At 39.6% G+C, this 22103-nt stretch overlaps 1 protein-coding gene across 1 annotated transcript; it reads left to right on the top strand.

Moving 5' to 3' along the window:
* The first annotated feature begins 2786 nt into the window (after positions 1-2786).
* On the top strand, positions 2787-21421 carry lrrcc1 (leucine rich repeat and coiled-coil centrosomal protein 1). The gene is made up of 19 exons (XM_063461659.1): positions 2787-3170; positions 5263-5468; positions 5638-5703; positions 5810-5977; positions 10014-10180; positions 11299-11517; positions 12190-12383; positions 13071-13245; positions 14648-14796; positions 15795-15999; positions 16310-16449; positions 16859-17060; positions 17605-17790; positions 18081-18255; positions 18655-18818; positions 18984-19192; positions 19399-19536; positions 20097-20232; positions 21283-21421. The coding sequence occupies exons 1-19, from the start codon at positions 3127-3129 to the stop codon at positions 21391-21393; spliced, it is 3054 nt and encodes a 1017-aa protein (XP_063317729.1). The 5' UTR covers positions 2787-3126; the 3' UTR covers positions 21394-21421.
* The last annotated feature ends 682 nt before the right edge of the window (positions 21422-22103 follow it).

The following is a 22103-nucleotide window of genomic DNA, read 5'->3' as shown; positions in this document are numbered from 1 at the left end:
TGCTTCATGAATTTATTACACACTTATCTCAGTACATCTCAGGAATCGTTCATGGACAGACTGATCAGTCTCAAGACCTTGTGCTCTCTTATTCCAATGTTTAGCTGAGTGGTACATGTCCAAGTAACAACCATATGATGCCATGACTCAAGGTTTCCCTAAAGAAGGTGTCATTATGCTGTACGAGTTTATGAATCACTTTACCTGTCAGTGGTTTTAATTATGTGGCTAATTAGTGTATTTACAACTGAAAAGATTTTTCCAGTAATTAACAGTGTATAACTGGTATAATCTTTTCATTCTTCCAGTTTCTCAAACATGAGAATTGAGAGGTCTTTCCATATAATTATTTAATTGCTTCAATTAATTATCAATATGTAGGCAGGATTTTGTTAACTGAGAAGGTATTTTCCAATAATTTCTGAAGATTGAAACAAACAAACAAAAAAAAAAATCAGCATCTGTTGTGAGAACAATATTTAGCTCCAGCCATCTGATTAACAATATATCCTAATGTCCTGCTAAACTCACTTTGTACATGGAAATAAAATGATAGTGTTCAGCTCAAAGCATCAGAGAGGCACTCTTATTAACCTTTTCCAAGCTTGTGCCAAAGCCTGAAGCTTTACTTCTCTGTAACTTTTTACGCCAGCCTCAAACAATTTTCAAAACAAATGGGAGTAATAAGATGAAAACAAAGGTGCAGAATGATGCTAAATGTACAAATTCTCCAGTCGGCTTTAATTACAGCACTCTTGTGCATTAGTACTGATTCCTAATTGGCTTTGAGATTATCCCTCCCCTCTGTCTTTTGAATTTTTTTATTACAGTGACCTTGAAAACTGCAGCCAATGAGAGATAAGGTGCCGAAGCATCAACAGATGGGATTTCTAATTCACTCACTTCATTAGCACCAGATCATCATTTTCACAGGTTAAGGAGGGCCATTGGCTGGGTTGCAGGTATAATTGGTTCTATCGTTGCTGGCGAGCAGCCAGTGAGTACAGTGATCAGTCATGCAGCGTCTTTAATATGGACAATGCTCACTGTGAGATGAACTGAATCAATCACCGGCCTGCAGAGCTGCTGGATAAATTATGAGAATAATAGGGGTCAGGATCTTTATAATACATCTGTGATTAGCCATAGTTGAGCGAAGATACTCAACTTAGAGAAAGCATTGTTTCACAGGGCTATAAGTCAAAGACGGTGCTAATGTAGGAAGTTTTATTAATTATAACTTTGGGGATGCAAGCATAAAAGGAGAAATCTGTATTTAAATTATTGCTCCATGAATAATTCCAGAATTGCAAAAACTGTCAACTGTCATCAGCTTTATGTTCTTCTATTTGTTTTACGTGGTCAGAGTTGGTGTATTTCACTCTGGCTGTCATTTATCACTTTCACATAATTAAGCGGATGAAATTTCTCACGTTTATTAATTTTATTCATTTTCATGACACTTTTAACTGAGTGTATTACAAATATCACAGTGTACACTGTGATATTATGAACCATTCCTGATTAATTCCCAGACATGCCAAACACCAGTGCTTCAGATTTAGTTTAGTTTAGCTTTGCTTTCCTTCTTTGATAAAACCTCAGAAATATTTAAAGATGTGACTCTAATGCATCCTGGGTGATGAAATCAGGAAGTGCAGTAAAGCATTCAAAGGCAAAGGTAGAATAAGTCAGCAAAGGCAAAGTGGGATAGTCAAATAGGTGAAGAACGAGGAGGTGAAGGCAAAGGAAAAGGTATATAGCGAGTTGTATTTGAGACAGGACACTAAGGAATGAGAAAAGGACTTGTATTGATTGGGTAGGAAGAGGGATCAAGCTGAAAGGATGTGCAGCAGGTTAAGATGATTAAAAATAGAAATTGAAATGTACTAATGAGTGAAGAGAGTGTGCTGAGAAGATGAAAGATGAGATGTTTGCTGTGAGTGTTGATGGAGAAGTATAAAGAAGGTCAGAAGGAGCTTCAGTCTTTGTATATCTAGAGAAAAGTACAGCATCAGGAAGTCAAGAGTGCCAGAGAAGTTTGTCAGGGTGGTGTAGAACATGTATGACACTGAGACAGTGGTGAGGAGTAACAGATGGGTTCAAGGTGGGGGTACAGAGGGTGCTAGGGATAGGGTGAGATGGAGGTAGATGTTCCACTGAAAGGAACAGACAGAAGAATAACAATAAGAAAGGAAACATTTTGAAAATGCTTCTATTTTACAAAAGAAACATTGTTGTGATATTTTCTTTGTTTATTTTTTATTATAAACGTCACCTGCTCACCTTCATCTGCTCTCCTGAATGCTCCTCGCTTCAGACTTAACACCGTGTGTCAAACCCTTTAGCTGTGCTGGACTTTGTCTTTGGAATTTATCACCACTTCACCATCATCAGCCACTCTATGGCACAGTTCAAATGGCAACTCAAAACCCATCTGTTTTCATCGGCATATCAGCTGTAATCATCTAGTTTTATATGTCTTTTAATGTCTGTTAATTCTGTGTTGTAAGGTGACCTAGACTGCCTTGAAAGGTGCCAAAAAATACAATTTAGTATAATTTTAACTGCAGTGTTAAGTACTGTTTATCTTGTATGAACTGTTGTGGATAGTCTTGCTAAACTTTAACTTACAGGAGCATTGACTGAATTAACCATCTTTGCTTCTAGTTTTGTATCATATATAATGCATGTAGGTACATGTTACGTTTCTAGAGGTGGGCGGAGCAAAGAAGCTGTCCCGGATGTGCCCGTTAGCGACGTCTAGTAAACAGGAAGTATGATGCGAGAAGCGGCTAGTTCAACTGAACTCCAACGAACAATAAATTTACAACACTTTGTTAGAAAATGAAGTACGAAAGGCTTTTGGGCTCTCCCAGAAGTTGCAGTTGTTCTCTGTTGATGGCCTATAATAAGTTTGGCTCCTTTGAGGCCGCTCGGTAGTCGCTAAACTTTGGCTAGCCTGCTGGGTAACTTAGCAGGAATTGTTCGGAGGATGTGTTCGTCGACTTTTTTTTTTTAGCGAGTTTTCTACGTGTTTAGCCTGATGTCGGTAGCGGTTCCTTGGTTTATTTTGTTAGTTAGCAGACTTTACGCGTAGGGGTGGGACAGCTACATGTCGTCGTTATGGCAGGCAAGGAGCTGAGTCTTATTGACAAGAACATAACAAGGTAAAGTTACCTATTCACGACTAACGTATCAAAATTTACATTACATCAGCCAATAAGGGACTACTATGTACCACTGACGAACCGATTAAGTCTGGCACGAATATTTACTTACTTCATGACGAGCTTTACGTTACAATTTTAATCTGCTAATAAACGTGATGTTTATAAGGAACAATAAGTCCCCATACAAAGTAAACTATAACTCAATGCTGTATGAGAATGACACGTGTGAATAACATATGAATAACATTTTGTTGACATCAGTACCATTCTTCATTTGTATAGATATGATTCTAGATAAGAAAAAATAAGATGATACATTCCTTTGAGTGCAGACAAAGAATGCTGTAAATAATGTTGAATTGCAAAATTAAATTAAGTAACTCAAATATTTTATTTATTTAAAGTAAAGCCTAGATAAGTTAAGCACTGTGGGGAAAAAGCCTATATAGGTTATTAGCGTCATCTACTTCATTATCTAGTGAATACAGATTTTAAAAAGACTGTATGTTAGGTGGACAAAAGCTTTACTACCAAGAATTTAATATCACTGTCTTGCAATATGCAGACAAACAAGTGCAAATAAAAAAAAAGGCTATGTGGTTGTCAGTTTTAAATTAGTTCTAAATTCCCATCTTCTGTATATAATATGAACTTTCTAGTCACTGTAATAGGCACACCTTTTCATTGCAGGGTAAGATGCATTTTCTCTTAATTCATTGTGGCAATTCATTGTGAATATTTTGGTCCATATTGAAATGTTGCAGATGTACAGATCTACATTATATCTCCAGTATTCTGTTGTTCAGGTCTGGTGACCATGTATCAACTCTATCCTCAATTTTCTCGAGCCCTGCTGGAATGTAATTGGCTGAGTAAATATTTGTGTTATATAGCAGTAGGACAGGTGTAACTAATACAGTGACTGATGGGTGTATGACAGACTGAAAATCCAAACCTAAAAATATTTTAATAACAGAAACCTATCCTCTTAGCTGAAAAGCTGTAACCAGAGGTCTTGACTTTTCTTAATTTATTCACTGTCAGCACTTGCCAGTTATTTTGTTTGATTTCTAGTATTTCATGTTTGATTGCTTTTTCAGTTCTCACAGTTTGCTTAAAGACTAGGGATGGGTATCGTTTAGGTTTTATCCGATACCGGTGCCAAACCGGTACTTTTGAAACGGTGCCGGTGCTTAAACGGTGCTCAAACCGGTGCTTAAAGAATGGAGAACACAAAATTGGTCCAAAAACCTCTCATGTTCAGCTGTTTTTTGTAAAAAGATAACAATGTTAGACTTTTCTGCAGCTATGGGGCATATATGGTATCACTCTTGGCTGGAAGCAGTGCTTAAACAATGGAAAAAACACAAACTTTGTCCAAAAACCTCTCATGTTTAGCTGTTTTCCACTTTTTCTTTGGTCATTTTAGTTTTTTTGGCCAGGGTGAAGGGAGTATCTGCCATCATACAAGAAGACAGCTGCATGTAACTACGACGGTGTTTGCTAGTTCACCTTACATGCATTAATTTAATAACGTGGTTAGCCTACTCAACGTAAATTACACACGAACAACATTAAGCTACTCGCCCAGAGAAGAACGGCTGCTGCTGCCATCATCATCCGTCATCATTTCTGCTACACTGGCAGGGCTAGGGGCCAGGACTCTACTCTTCGGGTTTTTGGGGGATGTTGCTAACTCCGGGTCCGATAACAGGCACCACACCCGCAGTAGATGTGCACGATGTGAGGTCTCGCAGCAAGCTATCAAATACGGCGCATTTCTCGGCTTAAAAAAAAAAACGCTATGCGTCGCCAGGTATTTCATCAGATTTGAGGTGTTACCTCCTTTGACAGTATCACAGTATCAGCTTAAAGCGCTTGTTGCAGGCTGCTGAATTTGCATCTTTTGCTGTGAAGTACAGCCAGATTTTACATCATTTAAAGTAAACTGTTAAGCAATTGATTAAATAAATTAACAAAGTTATTGTTATAATAGTCATTAGTTGGTACACATTTACCTTGTACTTGTACTTATTTGCACAAAGTTTTACCTTCCGCTGTGAATCTGACCTTGTTGCCCTCTTTCTAGCTTGCTAGATATTCCGCTGATACCCACTGTAACGTCACTTAATCTGCACTGCAATCACATCCCGAGGATCGAGGGCCTGACCTCAGCTTGGCACCTGCGACACTTAGACCTTTCCTCCAATTGCATTTCTAAGATTGAGGGTCTGAGTTCCCTCACTTCCCTGAGGACTTTAAATTTATCCTGCAACTTAATCACCAAGGTTGAAGGTGAGTCTTTAGTCACCATTTAACAGAGATAATAAATGCCTCTGCTATCTGTGAGTTCTCCAAGTAATAATTCTTTATTAGGGGATCTTGTGTTTACCCTGACATTGCCGTCACTGCTCTATGAGCTGTAAAATCACTCAGTTGTTAATGTCCTCTCCCTTCACTCCAGCACTGAATGGGCTTGTGAATTTAACGAGATTAAACTTGTCCTACAATCAGATAAATGATCTCAGCGGTGAGTTGAATTTTGCCTGAACAGTGTTTTCTTTTTCTGCACCCAAATGAGAATGCTAACAAGTGAATGATGCTTCAATTCTGTCAATTCTTCATGCCTTCATTAGGCTTGTTGTATCTCCATGGCACGGAGTACAAGCTGAAACACCTCAGTCTCCATAGCAACTACCTGGACAGCATTGATCACCTCCTGCAGTGCCTTCTGGGAATACAAGGGTTAAGAGAGGTGACTTTAAGTCAGGATGGCAGAGACAACCCTGTCTGTAGGTCACCAGGTAGGAAACCTTAACACTCATAGACAGGAGCCCTGTTCACATCTATGACAAAAAATTGGTACTTAACGATATTCAGAGGGTGAACAGTGATTGTAGAAATACAGATTTAAAATGCAGAGAGAACGGAGGCAACAAACAAGCCAGAAGCTTTGTTATATGTATTCGATATCTTAACTGAATCACAAGGCCAGCAGACACTTCAGCTGATAGAGGCTGTGACCACTTCTGTATTGGAGTGCAGTTGTATCAAGCAGCTGACTGATGTGATAGCTGTACATGTTGACCTATCAGATGTGTAAATGCACTGGCCTGATGTAGGAGAACAAAACAAGAAGGCTTATGTTTGTTGGGATGGAATTTTCATTAAAACACAACGCATTGAAAACATGGTTTATCTAAAAGGGCATTAACTCAGCATTGAAAGTCATTGTACTTGTATATTTGAGCTGTTTCCCTCTGAATTCATTTGTTTCTGTTCCTTTCATTTTTAGTATGAACCTGTAGCTACACTGAATGTGTAATAACATACGCCCAGCAAGTGCAGCAATACTCCGTTTTCACTGACATCAATGTAAATGGCTATATTAGAGCAGCGCCCTAATGGTGCGTGTGAGATTTGCTCCTCAAGCGGAAAAATATACCAGTCTTCCATATATTTATTTTTTACGCAATTTGTTCAGTCTTTTTTGCATTTAAAAAAAATGTTTGCGTGTGTGTATGTGTTTCTAATGGAACCAGCAGTATACAGGAAATGACTTTGAGACTTATTTTGCCAATAGGAGCTCACTGTTGCAAAGTAAATTTGTTACTTAAGTAGTGATGAAACTGTAGTCTGTAATTCAGACTGAATTAGCTTACTCATATTGCATACATTCAGTGTCAAATTTAAAGTTTTAAATATCTACAAATGCTGTGTTGTCAAGTCAAGTCAAGTCAAGTCAAGTTTATTTATAAAGCACATTTAAAAACAACCGAGGCTGACCAAAGTGCTGTACAATAAACATTGTTGTCCAAGTGTATGTTAGTTAGCTAGATGAAACATATCTTGTGGAAGCTTTTTTAGGTGCTTTTTCAGGTGTTACAACAGTGGGGTGAGCTAGTTGAGGTTGGTCTGATCCCAGCTTGTGTCCCACAAGGAATTGTCCACAAATCCACCCTCGTAATTGAAAGCCATATAGTTGCTCTCTCTGTGGTTTTGGCAGCTGATTTAATGGTCCTCCTTTTGTCAGCGGGAGCACCTGCCTTTCCTTCGGCATGCATTTCACTTGACATGCTTTCCTCATCCATATGATGTTCCCAGAGTACTATTATTTCCAGCATAATCACTTGCTTGGTGAATGTGGATACAGTGGTCATGTCTGGCTGCAGTTTTGATAGTACAACCTGGACTGAGAACTTCGGCTGCTTAACCAAGGTGGTAGTTTCAGCTTAGGGGTGAGATTTCTCTCCAATTCTTATAAAGGTGATAGTCATTGTCAGATGGTTGCCTCTGGTGTTTCTAAAAGCATTTACCTTGAAGACCTGGTCATGGCACCAGCAATAGTGCTTGCCTCTAAAGGCTTTTGGACAGCTATTGAAAAGATGCTCGTTGGAACACCTTCCAGAGCAAAGAGGGCAGGGAGGTGTCTCTCTGTTGGCCCTGGAGGTTTTCTAGAGTGGATAGGACATCAAATACACCTTGGACAAAGAAGTCCAATCTCTCCTAATGCCTTAGGTCATTGTTTTGAGTAAGAAAAGCATCTGGCAAGCTGCTTGGCAGCTGTTCATTCTTTGTTTAAGAAGACAAAGGCATTTTGTATGTATCACATAGTGATGTAGATGAAAGTCTGGACTGTCAACAAGGTGTTTGCTAAGTAGCAAAGAATGGATATAAATTCAGAAGAATAGTGGAAGAAAAACTCCCTTTGACACTTTGCAGACATTTAACATGTACCAACAAAGTCCTATAACACACTGAAGGAATGGAAAAATCCCAGGAAACATAATGAGGGCACTTAAATGGAATGTCAACCATCTAATCTCACAAGTCAGTGAGAAATCATCACATCAGCTACTAGAGCAGGGCGATATGACCAAAAATATTTATCACGATATACATTTGAAAATTTGCGATAACGATATAACTGACGATATAATTGACACTAGACAAAATACTTTACAACTCCACAACTTTATTAATGCAAAAAAAGTTATATAAAAATTTAACAGTGCAAATTCCTTGCTGACAGTTTAACGAAAAGGCATTTCCAGTGGAAATTGGCCTATACACACGCAATACGGTAATATTATGTTGAAGCACAGTACGTATCAATCTGCAAGGCTCCTGCCTACGATAGCCGTAATGGTCCGACAATCCATCAAGCGGTGCGGCTTCGTAGCTTAGCAAAGTTGTACTAAAACATTTGACAGATTTTCGCGCCATGTACCACATAAAATCATTTCGAGGTGAGTAAACACAACCAGAATTCATACACAAGGCACACGGGATTATAAGGGGCACTGTCGATTTTCAGAAAAATCAAAGGATTGATTTTAAGTGTGCCGTATTTTCCAACAAACACGGTAATAACGATGACCTGCTAGCATGCTCTACCAAAAATAGTGCTTTGTTGTGTATCTGACGGACGAAAGCTAAACCAGTTCCGCACCACTGAAGTTGCAGCATTTTTACAAACCAATTCTGGTTCATCCGTTTCATTCAATGATCCGCTTTCGCCCTTCTCATTCTCTGTCGCCGCCGTGCTTTTTCCGCCATGTGCATATGAAAACAAAGGCACTGCGCATGCGTGTTTTACCCATATTCTATCACGATATTTCATTTTCTTATCGTTGCCCAACATTATACCGGTATTACCGTGAACAGTATGATATGGCCCAGCCCTATCAGCTACTATGAAAGATTATTATTATTATTGTAAGATGTTAATTTTGTAATAATACTCTTTTAGTTGTGCTTTATGGTTGTGTGTCTGTTGTGTGCTCCTGGGCAGAGTCAGGCTGACTTCAGATTTGTGCATAGTTTTGTAAGAAGGAAGACTAGAGTGCAGATGGGACTCCAGGGGGTATGATATTTTGGCTTTATTGATGGAGATACGCACTAACGAGGTTTCCTGTTGTGGTGAACCAAAGACTATGATGTGATATTTACTGCAGACTGGCTGTGGTAACAAGGCCAGGGTCTCTGATGGCAGGGGTGAGAGGAGATGAAAAGTTGGAATTGTAACTTGGTTCCAGGTCTTAAAGATCGCTTCTTTGGATTACACTTTATTTTGAGCATTTCCGCATCAAATGCTAGTATGTCAGTTTGCTGAATTTGCAAAAAGCAAAAGTTTGTTGTACATTGTCCAATTACAGAAAAAAATAGATTGATACATAAAATATATATATATGAAAAAAAGGATAAACAATTTAATTCATATTTTCCAACTGCAGTTGGATCAAACTTTAATAATAGCACCCAGCATATCAGCTATGAATAGCAGTTTTAGAGGATATTTTTTCCAATTTTGCAGAATAACTGATTTAAAACTCCCCCTGTAATGAAAGTCCAGTGAAAATCAGTCAAACTGACAGCCGCTATTAGTAATGACTGTGATCTTTTAATCTCTTTGTTTATCTTATATTTGGCTTCTTCATTAATTGGATTGGCTGCAGTTACATTAATGTAAAAAGCTTTTCAGTGATCCTCTGCACCCATTATCCATATCTTTCAGTTGATGATTAATTCACAGCACTAGTTGTTGAAGGCGTCTCTTTTCATGTTGTTAAATACGAGAAGGCACTCTTGCAACTCTTGCTGTCTGTATGCGTAGATATACTTACATAAGTTGTGCTCACTACCTATTAAATAGGGTACATCAATAGTGCATATGAAGGTGACGCACAAAGGTTATTCATTCAGAAGTAATTATTTGATCTTTCATGAAGGTCATATGCACCACTGATGTGACATTACTGAATAAGAGGCTCATGGCAATCAGGCAGCTCTAGCCTCGACAGGTTTCTCTGATACACGTGTGTTCCTATCTTACTGCAGGTTACAGGGAGATTGTTTTGCAGTCACTGCCGCAGGTCTCTGTTCTGGATGGCCTAAACCGACTGGGAAACCCATCACCTCAAAGTCTCAGTAGTCTCTGTGATATTCCTGGTCTAGAAGATTACGTGGACCTCCTACTCTCATCTGACACAAGTCACAATGAAGCGGTAATTTTTGATGCTAAGCTACTATCAATTCCAGTGTAGTTCTTTTATTTGTTTAGATATGCTCACCATGCTTTAGGGACTTTTGTTATTAAATCCTGTTTTATTTGACCGGAAAGTCTCTTGCAATATGTTTACTTTTTTGCAACTGACACAAACAAGTCAAATGGAGCATAAAGTTATTTCCCAACAATTAATTTACAGCTTTCATAACGCAACAGAATGTGAGACGCATGAGAACAAGAAAGTTGTAGAACAGTTTCCACTTATTGTATGAGTGATGCTTAACTGCCTGATAGGCAGCGTATCAAAATCCTGGGCTCCTGATACAAAAGTAAGAAGAACCGAGAATTTTATCGTCATATACACCACAAATCACTGTGGGTATGTTGAGCAATGAGGTTCTTACTTTTCAGGTTCACGACACACAAATAAATAAAATAAATAAATAAAATATAATAATAGATTAATAAGCACAGAAAAAATTAAATGAATAAAGCACGTACTATTTACAGAAGAGTAGAGTGTGGTTAGTTATGCAAAAACACAAATTCCATCTATCCCATCAGCTGTCGTAGGGCAGGATGCAGTGTACAGGTCACCAGTCCATCAGAGAACAGACAGACAACCATTCACATCTTTACCTTTGTCCAATTTAAAGTCAACAATTAATGCACCTCTTTGTACCGTCGGAGGAAACTGGTTCACCCGGAGAAACCTCACACAAACACTTTGTATTAACTTAAGACAAAATATCATAATTACACAGCTTTGCTTATAGAAGACCTAATTATGTAGGTCTGCTTCGCTGCAACGAGGAATATCATCGAGCCAAATAGATTTCCCGGTTGTCACTGAATTATTGGAACATAATGAATTTATGTATACTGGGATGATGAAAGTTTGGTTGCTTTACAATATACTAATTTGCATTTTCATTGCACCAGATGGCAGTTTCTGTCTGTTTTTCTACAGGAAGACAAACTGCAGTAGAACCCATTTTGCTTGCCATTATTAACTCTTTTCCGTCTCTGCAATGAAGTCCTGTAAATACATTATAATTCTAAACCACACTTTTGCATTTGGAAACTCTGAAATAAAAGTGAAAGTTTCCATTGCAGGTCAGAGGTGATGCTCCTCTCACCACACCCCGCATTGACCAGCTGCTGACTCAGTTTCGTCAGAGGAGTGCTACCTCAGAAGTAATCACAGACCCAGTCACACAACCAGAACCTCCGCACACACAGCCGGTTCGCTCCACTGTGACTGATAAAGGAGACCCCGTTAATGAAGAGCGCATCAGGAAACTGGAGCACCAGGTGTCCCAGCTCATCCAGCAGGTGTACACCTTTTTGAAGATTAATTTTTTCTCATATGTGCCGCCTTGTTTTTTTTTTTGTTTTGTTTTGTTTTTTTTTAATAGTGAAAGTAGGAAAAGGTGGGAAAGAAAAAGTTGTACTAAATGCTAATTTAATTGATGTTCTTTTAATCTACTGCACTTTGAAGTTATTTGTTCAATATAAATTATTCATGGCAATATTTTAAAGTCATCTTTACATAAATTAATTTTTACATGTTTGGCTATTAAATGGTGATTTATCCCCAAATAAATTAGTGTGCAAAAGTCCTAAATCACCCCTCTGCTCTTTATATTTTGCTTTTAAAGAGCCAGGCTTTCTTGTAATTTTTACCCCTCCCAGCTGTAAGTAGCCTATCTGTTAAACACAGTGGAGGCTCTATCATGGTTTCGGGCAGGATTTCAGCCACTGGTGTTGGGGATCTTGTCCCCAAAAAATATATTCATATTTGATCCACCATCTGAAGAGTCTGATCACAGCTTCAAACTGTACAAACTCTGTTTTTTGCCTTATGTGCCATTTGTGTTAACTGATGTTGGTGCACCCATTTCCCACTTTTTTATATTTCCTAGAAAAATATAAGGAACCGGGGGGTGACAACAAAACTTCAGAAACAGATTACATATTTGAAGTATTTCTTTATTATTTACCCAGAACCCTGAAGATAATAAATCCAGAAGATCTGCCCATTCTGTGGTGATGGTACGGAAAGCCAAGCGGGACACAGACCGCACTTCAGAAAGTGAATGTGACAGCGGGAAGGAAAACAGGAGGCGGACGAGAATTCCCAAATACCATGACAGCGTAACATCGTCGACAACCACCAAGGAGACCAAGAGATCAGAGAGGTGATTCTGCACCAAAAGAGATTTCAGGTGTCATGTTAGCTGCTTTGAAATGCCATCATGTTTACATTTGGACTCCTTGATTTTGTTATAGCAGCTAAGATCAAACTCAGCAAAGCCTAAAACTTGATGAACCTAAACTATGTGAAGACATTTTCAGCACTGGTGGGCACTACATCAAAATCAGAGAGTGTATCTCTAAGCAATGATAATCGCATTCATACATTCACCAAACAATATGCAGCAATGGGTATTTCCATATTGTTCATCATGCATCAACTTAATATTATCAGGTATCTTGATTAGGGAAAATCCTTTTACCTCCCACTTGAGAGGGGGTGATAAATTTTCTTCAGAGAGATGATATGTTATAGACTTTCCTCCTCTCTGTTAGAAATTACCGCCGACACCTCACTCACATGATTAATGGCCACACTTCTCTGGTCAGCCCCCTCATCTTACTTCATCATCCACTAATGACATGTGCTTAAGATTCAGAAATTTAACTTAAGTAATCTCACAATAGCCCTCATCAAAAAAAGGTTATTTTAAAATATTACTTCAAAATTCAAAGTTGTTCAGACTTTGCTTCCCTATAAAACTCTGACCTTTGTTTAGCCAGACATTAGCTGGAGGGTTTAGAATCAATTTTACAGCCGGTTCAATACTTGTGATTTGTTTTATGTGCAGTGATCAGGAGAATCATAAACGGAGGGCTTCAAAGTCTGCCGCTGGATCCAGGACAAAGGCTGGTAGCACAGGGAGTGCAGAGGCAGTGAGGCCAACAAGGAAAGGACCTTTGAGAGCAGCTAAGGCCTCAGGCGATATGAAAACCAGATCCACTGAAGAGGAGGAAACCTACAGGGTACACGATGGACGGGTCGCCTAGCTGCTTCTGTTTTTATTGAGTGACTGTAAAATAGAAACGGTTCTGTCCCCATCCAAAAAGAGAGTAAATTGGTGTGTTTGCAGAAACATTTGTGTAAACAAAAAAAATGCAGGAATAGAATAAATGGATAATGCTTCTAGAAGGTGACAACAGAAATAGGACCACAGTAAACAGAAGGTTTTTCATGTTTTGCTCTTTGTTTCTGAGAGCTTTGTTTCAGTAACCTTGACTTTATCTTTGTGATGTCAATAACTTCTTTGTGGTAACTTTTTTAAATTACGCACAAAATAGAATTCAAGCCAGTAGTCCATCATCTGTTTTGGTTATTTTATTTCAGTACATTTAATGAAACTCTTGGCTTTTTGTTTTGATAAGTAAACATTCGATTCCTTTCTTCCACAAAGAAAGTTGCTATTTTTTCAATCATTTATTCAACAAAAATATCAACAGATCCAACATTCTTCTGTCAAAGTAACAGAACAAACTTCTTGTCGGCATTTCATGTAGTTCTCTACAAGTCTCTTACATTAGTTTGCTGATATTATTTGACAACCTCCATGTAAAATTCATTCTATTGCAAGAGATTAATGATTTTTCATACTTAAACTGTGTGCTTCAAATGCCCCCAACATCTGAAATGATTTAAATCTGTGCTTCTTGTTATTTGTCTGCCATTCTTTATCCTGCTGACGGGTCCACTTTTACTTCAACTTTTGGACAAACGCTCGTCTGTTACCTTCAAGCAGAATTCACAGTTCAGTCAATTCCTGCAAACTCCCCAGTCCTGAGGCAGCAAAGCAACACAAGTCATAATATTTCTACAGTCATAATTCAGACTCTTTCAGGGTCTCTTCCTGAAAAACTTCATATGCATCGAGTATATCTGCTGCCACTGTGGCCAAACAACTCTTTTATTTGATCTGCCCGTTCAGAGCATATTATTTAAAAAAAAGAAAAAAAAAGGCAGTGTCATGTCCTCCATGTTTATTGGCAGACGGTAGTTTTTCTTTAATGTTTTTTTGGACAGCACAGGCTTTTGTTTCTGGCACGTATCCCATGCAGTAATTTCTAATACTGGATTTATCCTCAAAGCAAATGTAACACGACAGGAAAATGGTGGAAATATCTTTTATTCCTAACAATATTTTTTGAGGGGTACTCACTTGTTTATACAGGGGGATAAAAATCCTCAGTGTTGTTTTCATTGTTCCTTCAAAAACAATGAGATGCTTTAAATGAAACTGTAAAAAAACACTTGAGCTGTAAGAAGAAATTGGTATTTCAACTTAAAGAAAAAATAATGACACCTTTCTTTTTTTTAAGCGTTCAGTGTGTGTTTACTCTGGGAATTCATGCTTTGTGTATGTGTTCTGCTCAGACGATTGTGGAGGAGCGTGACCAGGAACGGGAAAGACGCTGGAAGGCAGAACAAGCTGTGAGAAAGCTAACAGAGGAGCTCAAGTGCCTGCAGACCAAGGTCAGCGAGGAAAAGGACCTTCAGAGCATGGCCCTGCACACTACAGACAGGTAAGAGGGAGGCACATTTACCGTGGACGCCTCTCATCACAAACCTCCACTTGAATCCGTTAGGCAGCTCTAAAGCAGATATCATGCTGGAAAAAAAAGCGATAATTGAACTCTTCTCTGTGGATTTTAGTTGTCAGCTTCATAATGGATCCTCATCTGTTTCTACTCTCTTCATCTTTTGTATTGGCTCTCTTGAGACCAAGGCCTGCTGCCTGTCTCATTGTTGAACAATGAGTATCCATCCCACCATTAAAATGTCTCACTATCACGGTGCCATAGTCTCTTTAGAAATCATGCTCACATTTTGGCTCCATTACACCAAAAACCTTTCAAGTATGCCTGCAGTTGTCTGCGATAATAAAGCTATTTAGTATAAAGATCATTAAGCGATGCAGCCATCCTGATTATATACCTAACATTTAAATTTCCAGAGGCTTTGATTAAATATTCCTATCTCTGCTGCCACAAGGCCATTTTACTTCTGCTCTGTACAGTCTTCGCTGGCACCACATCCTGCTTAGATAAATCTGCATTATGGTTGTAATTAGAGGTCCGATGACGCGCATATGTCAGCAGTATTACACAAATCAATCTTAACTGTCACTTTCTAATGACACTGAACACGGCTGTTACTGTTGCCGTCTATGCTCAGCGAGAGACAGATTACAGTGACTCATCAAAGCACATTTTAATAGTGGACTACTGTGCGTGAGCTGCTTCTACTGTTTTGTAGTTTCTTAGTTGTCCCCTGTGTGCCTCATTTCCATTCCTACTTCCATTGTCTCTCCCATGAGATAAGATTTTGACTATACTATAGCGTTAGAGTTCTTCAATTTCAAAAGCTATCACATATTTGACACTATGGAAGGACAGCCAAGGGCATCACAGAATTGGGGAGTGCTTTCTGGTACCAATTTCTATATAAAGTGAAAAGAGAAATTCAGGGTATTACTGCGGCTTCTCTTGGACACCCTTATCGTATTTTTCTCCCCGTCCAGACTGAAAGAATTGCTGCTGAAAGAGCGATCGGGGCACTCTGAGCTGCAGGCTCGTGTTGAGGAGCTGGAGGGGAGGTGTCGATCCCTAACCCAGCAGCTGGATCAGGCCCGCAGCTGTGAGGAGCAGCACAAAACTGCACTGCATAGACTGGAAGAAAGCGTTTCCCACGGAGAGGCGCTTAGGGCTCACCAGCAGGCTGAAGAGGTATAGATGTTCGCTTATTTCCCCTAGAACAAATCATGTTGATAAAGATAAGGTATATTCACTCAGGCGGTGCTAATCGATGCTCGACATACAGTTTTTCTCCCATCAAAGCAAGTTTATCACACTGCTTCTGCTACATTCGATTACCTGCCACTGAGCACCCCTTATCGCTCTAATTTTTGATTGTAACAACGCATTAGTTCACTGATCCAGCCTGGAGTGAATACATTCAGATAGATAAAAGGATTCAGCACAGAGAGGTCATTCAGCTCTGACAGGCTGGTATAAAACATGTGCTGACCTTCCTCAGATAAAAAGGCAACAGGAGCTGCAGAACAAGGCAGCAGCTCTGAAGAGAGAGTTGGACATCCAGAGAGCGTCAGTACGACAGCACAAAGACAAACTGCAGCAGCTGCATGAACTGCTGGCAGCCAGGGAACAAGAGCACAGGTACATCTAAGAAGAAGAACCCCTCCTAAATATAAAGTTCATCTTTAGATGCCATGGAAACCATTTCTTTTGTAAAAGAGTTGCCTCTTATGAGCAGTGTGATCCTAGATAAATGTAACATTTTCTCATAAATTTTGAAATATTATGAAATGCTTAGAAGTCTGGAAAAGTTTTATTATTGCTTATTTGTCACGAACCCCCCAAGGTACCTGATTTAATGCCAAGTTTTAAGGGATTCTAATACTTAATGTTGTTTAATTTAGAAATTTGCATCTATATTAAATATTGGATGCAAATGCAAAAACAGATTACAATAAGCAGTTACATGCCTTTAGAGTTTCTGTTGAGGACACAGTCGCCATTTAAAGAGGCTAATGCCTTATCCTCATTTGCTTCATTCTTCCTACAGAAAACAGCTAGAGTTGCGGTTACAACCCGGTGGGGCAGATTTTCGTGATGCTGTGGCGAAGGAAGTGGCATCAGTGGAAGAGAGGCACAGCCACAGGGAGGCGGAGCTGCAGGAGAAGCTGGCAGAGGGCAGGAAACAGTACACTGCTCTGGAGGACGAGTTCCGCATGGCGCTAACCATCGAGGCTGCTCGCTTCTCTGAGGTCTGCTAAAAGATGGACCCCTGCCATCCAGATGGCCTTTAATCACTGTAATGTTGCCCTGAATTTTACACTACAATCTCTGAGCAGTCCAGCTGATAAATGATTACTTTGAACACTAAAAAGTGAAATGATTGAACTTGATTTCACCCAGTTGGGAGAGACTTGGCTGATGGGGTTTTTTTTCAGCACGATGGGGAAAACTGGTATTGAGTTAGGATCTTTTGCCTCTGGACAAGTAGTCTTTGATTGCCACATGGAAAGAACCTTACAAAAGGATTGGGCTCGAATCAATTCAGAATGTTCAAAAATGTAATCTCATTTTTGATTGCTACTGCTTGAACAAATTTCTGCTCTTAGTCACCCAAACTTTTGACCTTTGAGAAAAGTGTGAAAAAGCTATTGCTAGCCACGTGTTTCTGTAAAGGCATGGCTCTGAAACTGTTCTGACCGATTAAAGTGTCAGGTAATGCTCGGACCTTTGCTTTGGTTAACTCCCAAGATTTCTTATTAACATTCAGTTCCACACTCTCACTTTTTTCTGTAGGTAAAGGAGGCGTGTGATCAGATGACTGCAGAGCTGATGGAGCTCAAGGCAACCCTGGCCCAGTCCCAAGAGAGGGAGAGGAAATCAGGCTCTCTAGTGCAGGAGCTCACTGCTATGGTCAAAGAACAGAAGAGCCGCATCTCTGAGCTCATCAAAGCCAAGAGAGACGCTGTCACTGATCTAAAGGTGTGCAGCACTGCAGTAAGAGAGTGAGATGTGGGTGATTTTTATTCCAGCATTTCAACTGGATTTGAGCCCAGATTGCAGGATTTAAAATATTGAAATATGACTTCATGTGAGATAGCATGGGCACAGATTCATCAGTCACTGCCTTTTCAAAAACATGTTAACCCTGGTCCTGTAGGAGACTGACTACTTTGAGACATCATGAATACTGAATGGTCCAGCTGCCTTCCCATCTGCCATCCATGACAGATGGCCATTGATCATTAATACTGTCTGTCTCTCTCTGCCAGAGCCGTCTGCATTCCTTGGAAGCAGAGGTAGGACAGGACCGGCGTCTTGGCCTGCATCTAGAGTTGCTTAAGAAAGATAAGGCTAGACTGTTGTCTCAGCTCACGGCTCAGGAGTCGGTGATAGACGGCCTCAGGGTAGAGAGGAAGATTTGGGGCCAGGAGCTCGCTCAGCAAGGTGGGAAAAATCCAGGAGAGTACTTGTTTTGCACCTTGAGTCTGCCCTGCAGTGCACAGAAAAAGCTGATAATGCAGTTTTAGCTGTTTATTGGCAATCAGTGGTGCGGGTCCTCCCTGGAGCCAGTCTAATGCACTGACTTGTGCTTAACTCGTAAAATTTTGGAGATTTCCACCTTAGAGGTAATTTAAAAAGAGGCTCAATACAGTACGTGCTGATTTAAATTTTTATCAGGTAAAAGTCTGCCATCTAGTGGTTATAGCCCAGATGCACAATCAGAAAACACTGGGCCAGCTTTATTTTTTATATCTCTTTTAACGTTTGTCTTCCATATGTGTTTACATAGAGAATTAAAGCAACATTTTGATGGGTTATTCTTTTTGGGTAATTCTTTTCCAGGAGCGTCTTTGGCTCAGGACCGTGGTCGTTTAGAGGCCAGGATAGAGGTGCTGAGTGCTGAGTTGGAGGCTCAAAGGAAACAGAATGAGAAGGACAATGATACTCTTAGAATCAAAGCCAAAATCATGGACGACCAGACAGAAACCATTCGCAGACTCAAAGAGGTAGGTTGAGAACTTGTATTACTCAAGCCAGAGGGCTCAAACTCCAAGCAAAACAACAACAAAACAAAACTTTTGAGTTTTAACCGTCATTGTTGTGCTTTGTAATCATTTATGCATTTATTCATATTATCATGCAGTTTCTCATTATCAGTCACTGCTTTGTAGTCCTTGCAGGAGCGTGATGATCAGATCCGAAGGCTGAAGGAGGAGGCAGCAAAGGCTCAGAAGAGGCTTCAAGAGCAGCTGGAGGAGGAAACAACCCAGCAGGCTGAACTGAAAGAGCGAGTGGAACATCTGAGCCTGCGCAAGGAGGAACTGAAGCAGCAGCTGGAAGACAAGGAGGCAGAGCTCGAGCAGGTCAAAAGAGTTTACAGGCAAGTACCCCAGCATAACCACAAAAAGGAAAAGGGCCTGCTTTAGGCAGAGTACTTTCTGACACTTCAGGGTAACAATTGTGTTTAAATCAAACAAGTTCCAATGTTAGTGCTGCTACTGCTGACCCGAAGATGATCAGACATTAAAGTTTTAAGCTGTTTCTGAAACCAGTATGTTTTATGCTTTGTGTCTTTCATCTTTTTAGTGAATCCACTAAGAAGTGGCAGGAAAAGGCAGACTTGCTCACTCGGCTGGAGAGCCAGGTGAAGCGTATGAAGGAGAACTTTGATTCCAGGGAGCGCTTGCTGCTGGAAGAAAGAGAAAAGGCAACAGAAGCACACAGGTATGTTAAATATCAAGTTATTCTCTCCCTGTTGTTCAGAGACTGCCCTTATCAGGGACTTTCAGCGATACTTTTGCACTGCTGCTGGTTCACTCTCTTGGGTCAGGCATGTTGAAATGCATTTTATGTGCCTTTCTTGGTGTCTAGAGTGCTGTTGTTTGGTTTCTATCATTGATTGTTGTGTGTTTGATGTTTGCCTGCCTGCTGGGAAGAAATCAGAAGAAAGATGATATATAGCTTTGTAGATTTTGCACCAGTAAGAAATAGTTTTTAACAAAGCCCTTCTGAAACTGTAATGTTATGGTACTTAAAAAGTCTCAGATGTCATATCAGGATTAGGAAAGTGTTTGAGTCTTTTCCCCATAAAGCAAGGCAAGGTGAATGCTTTTGTTGTAAATAAATGATCACATAAGGCTGCACTTCCTGTGTTAGTACTTTATACCTGTGGCCCTTCACCTTCAAAAACGCAGACATGTATTTTTCCCAATGCAGCATTTGGAGAGCATCCAAAGTACCACTCCTTACGCAGCCTGTCGCGTTTGTGTTGGTCTGTTCCACAGAGCTGCACTAGAGAAATTACACTGCGTGGACGATGCTTTCCGTCGACAGCTGGAGTCCGTCCAGGCTGCCCATCAAGCTGAGCTTCTGCGACTTGCTAATGAAAAACAACAAAAGATAGAAGAGGCCAATCAGAAGGTAAAATGTGGGCAGCTTTCCCACAAATGTTTTTTTCTCCAAAGTGGAAGAAAGAAACTCTGTTGTGTGTCTGTGTCCTGGTATGAGAAAGGGGAACGCAGGCGTTGGTTGGCCTCCTCTGTGACAGTTCAAAAATAAGGTGTAAGAGAGGCTGCAATGGAAGCATTTCATAACAGACTTTAGTCGCTTACTTCACTGTTGGATTCACAATTCGTTATAAATTATGGGGAAGATTCAGTCACTGAAAAACTGAAATTCTTCACATACTGTAACGGTTTGTTGTTATGCAACAGTTGACGACATTCATCACTTTTTCTGGACAAAATAAAAGTGACTGTGACAACGTTAGATTAAAAAACAATGACGAGGAAAATGTTTTAAAGTAAAGCGTGTTTTCTTTTGTCATACCTCCAGTCAAGGGGTGGGTTTTCTTCAGACGGGTATGTTGTCTAACATAAAGTAAGTAAAGTGCTGCACTTTGATGTAAACGTGGTACACACAGCATTGAATGATAGTCCACGGATTTTTGTACACATTACAAATAAGAATGGGACCTCAGTCCAAAAACCAGGAAGTGAGCTTGTGCAACATAGTTTTGTTCTGTGTGTGTGTGTGTGTGGGGGGGGGGGGGGGGGGGGGGGGGGGGGGAAGCTGAATGTAGTGTAAAGCGCTTTGGGGTCCATAGGGACTAAGTAAAGCGCTATACAAATACAGGCCATTTACCATTTACAGACGTATTAGACTTATTCATCTCAACATAAAATATACATAATAGATAAAACTGATACATAAAATATGCCATTTCCTTTTTTTTGTTGTTGGATTGTTTATTTTTCCTTTTAAGACACCCAGGGCCGGGTTGAGATGGTTCAGCGGCCGGTTCTGGCCCTCTGGTCATATGTTGCCAGTGTGTGCTGTGGTCATAGCCTGGTTTTAATTGCATTTTACCCATCAAGACATAGTTAATAAAATGCTAGTTAACATACAAATGTTTTGAAAAGCAGTTTGTGTCTGTGCTGCTGAGGTTGTCTGTGTGTGCTTCTTCCTCAGGTATTTGAAGTGGAGGAGGAGATGCGGCAGCTCCTGGAGGAGACAGAAACTAACAAGAGAATCATGGAAGAGAAAATGAAACGTCTCAGCAGTGTACTAAAAGACTTTTAACAAATAACGTTTTTTTTTGTATTTTTGTTTTAGAATAAGTTCTATTTTAGTACTGTATTATTTATTCAATAAATTCTTCTTTGATCTTATTTTTGTTTTCTGTTTCTAACCAGAGACCACAAAAGGCTAATGAGACACAATAATTTAACAGTTTGTGGTTATTTCAGATAGACAGAAGCTAAATTGTGTTCTTAAATACAGAGTTACATTAAGAACAATCATAACTACTCCAGTTCCAAGTAAACACAGGAAAGCACAAAACTGACTGCTTTAATGTTATGTCACTACGTTATGCAAACCTGCAGTTTTATTTAAGGCTGAAATGGTTATTAAATTACAGCTTTGTGGTCTAACTGCCCCAAGATAGCTCATGAAAGGCGGATAGACAGAAATTAATTCAGAAGGTTTTCCTTTCATTTAAAATTAAGAAATGCAACCTTAATTCCAAAAAGTTTGGGTGCTGTGATGAATGTAAACAAAAACAGAATGCAATTATTTGCACATCTCATTAAGCCATATTGTAGTCATAATAGAAAAAATAAAATACATTAATTGTTTCAAGTGAAAAGATATAATATTTTAAGAAATAAAAAAATAGGATAATTTTCAATTTGATGATTGTCACACATCTCAAAAAAGATGGGCTAGGGCCATGTTTACCACTGTGTGGCATTTAAGCAACAGTCTGTAAATGTCTGGGAACTGAGGAG

Source organism: Pelmatolapia mariae, linkage group LG18 (genome assembly GCF_036321145.2).
Source record: "Pelmatolapia mariae isolate MD_Pm_ZW linkage group LG18, Pm_UMD_F_2, whole genome shotgun sequence".
Taxonomy (NCBI): domain Eukaryota; kingdom Metazoa; phylum Chordata; class Actinopteri; order Cichliformes; family Cichlidae; genus Pelmatolapia; species Pelmatolapia mariae.
Note: the sequence above shows the minus strand (reverse complement) of the source record. Positions and strands in the feature narration are given on the sequence as shown.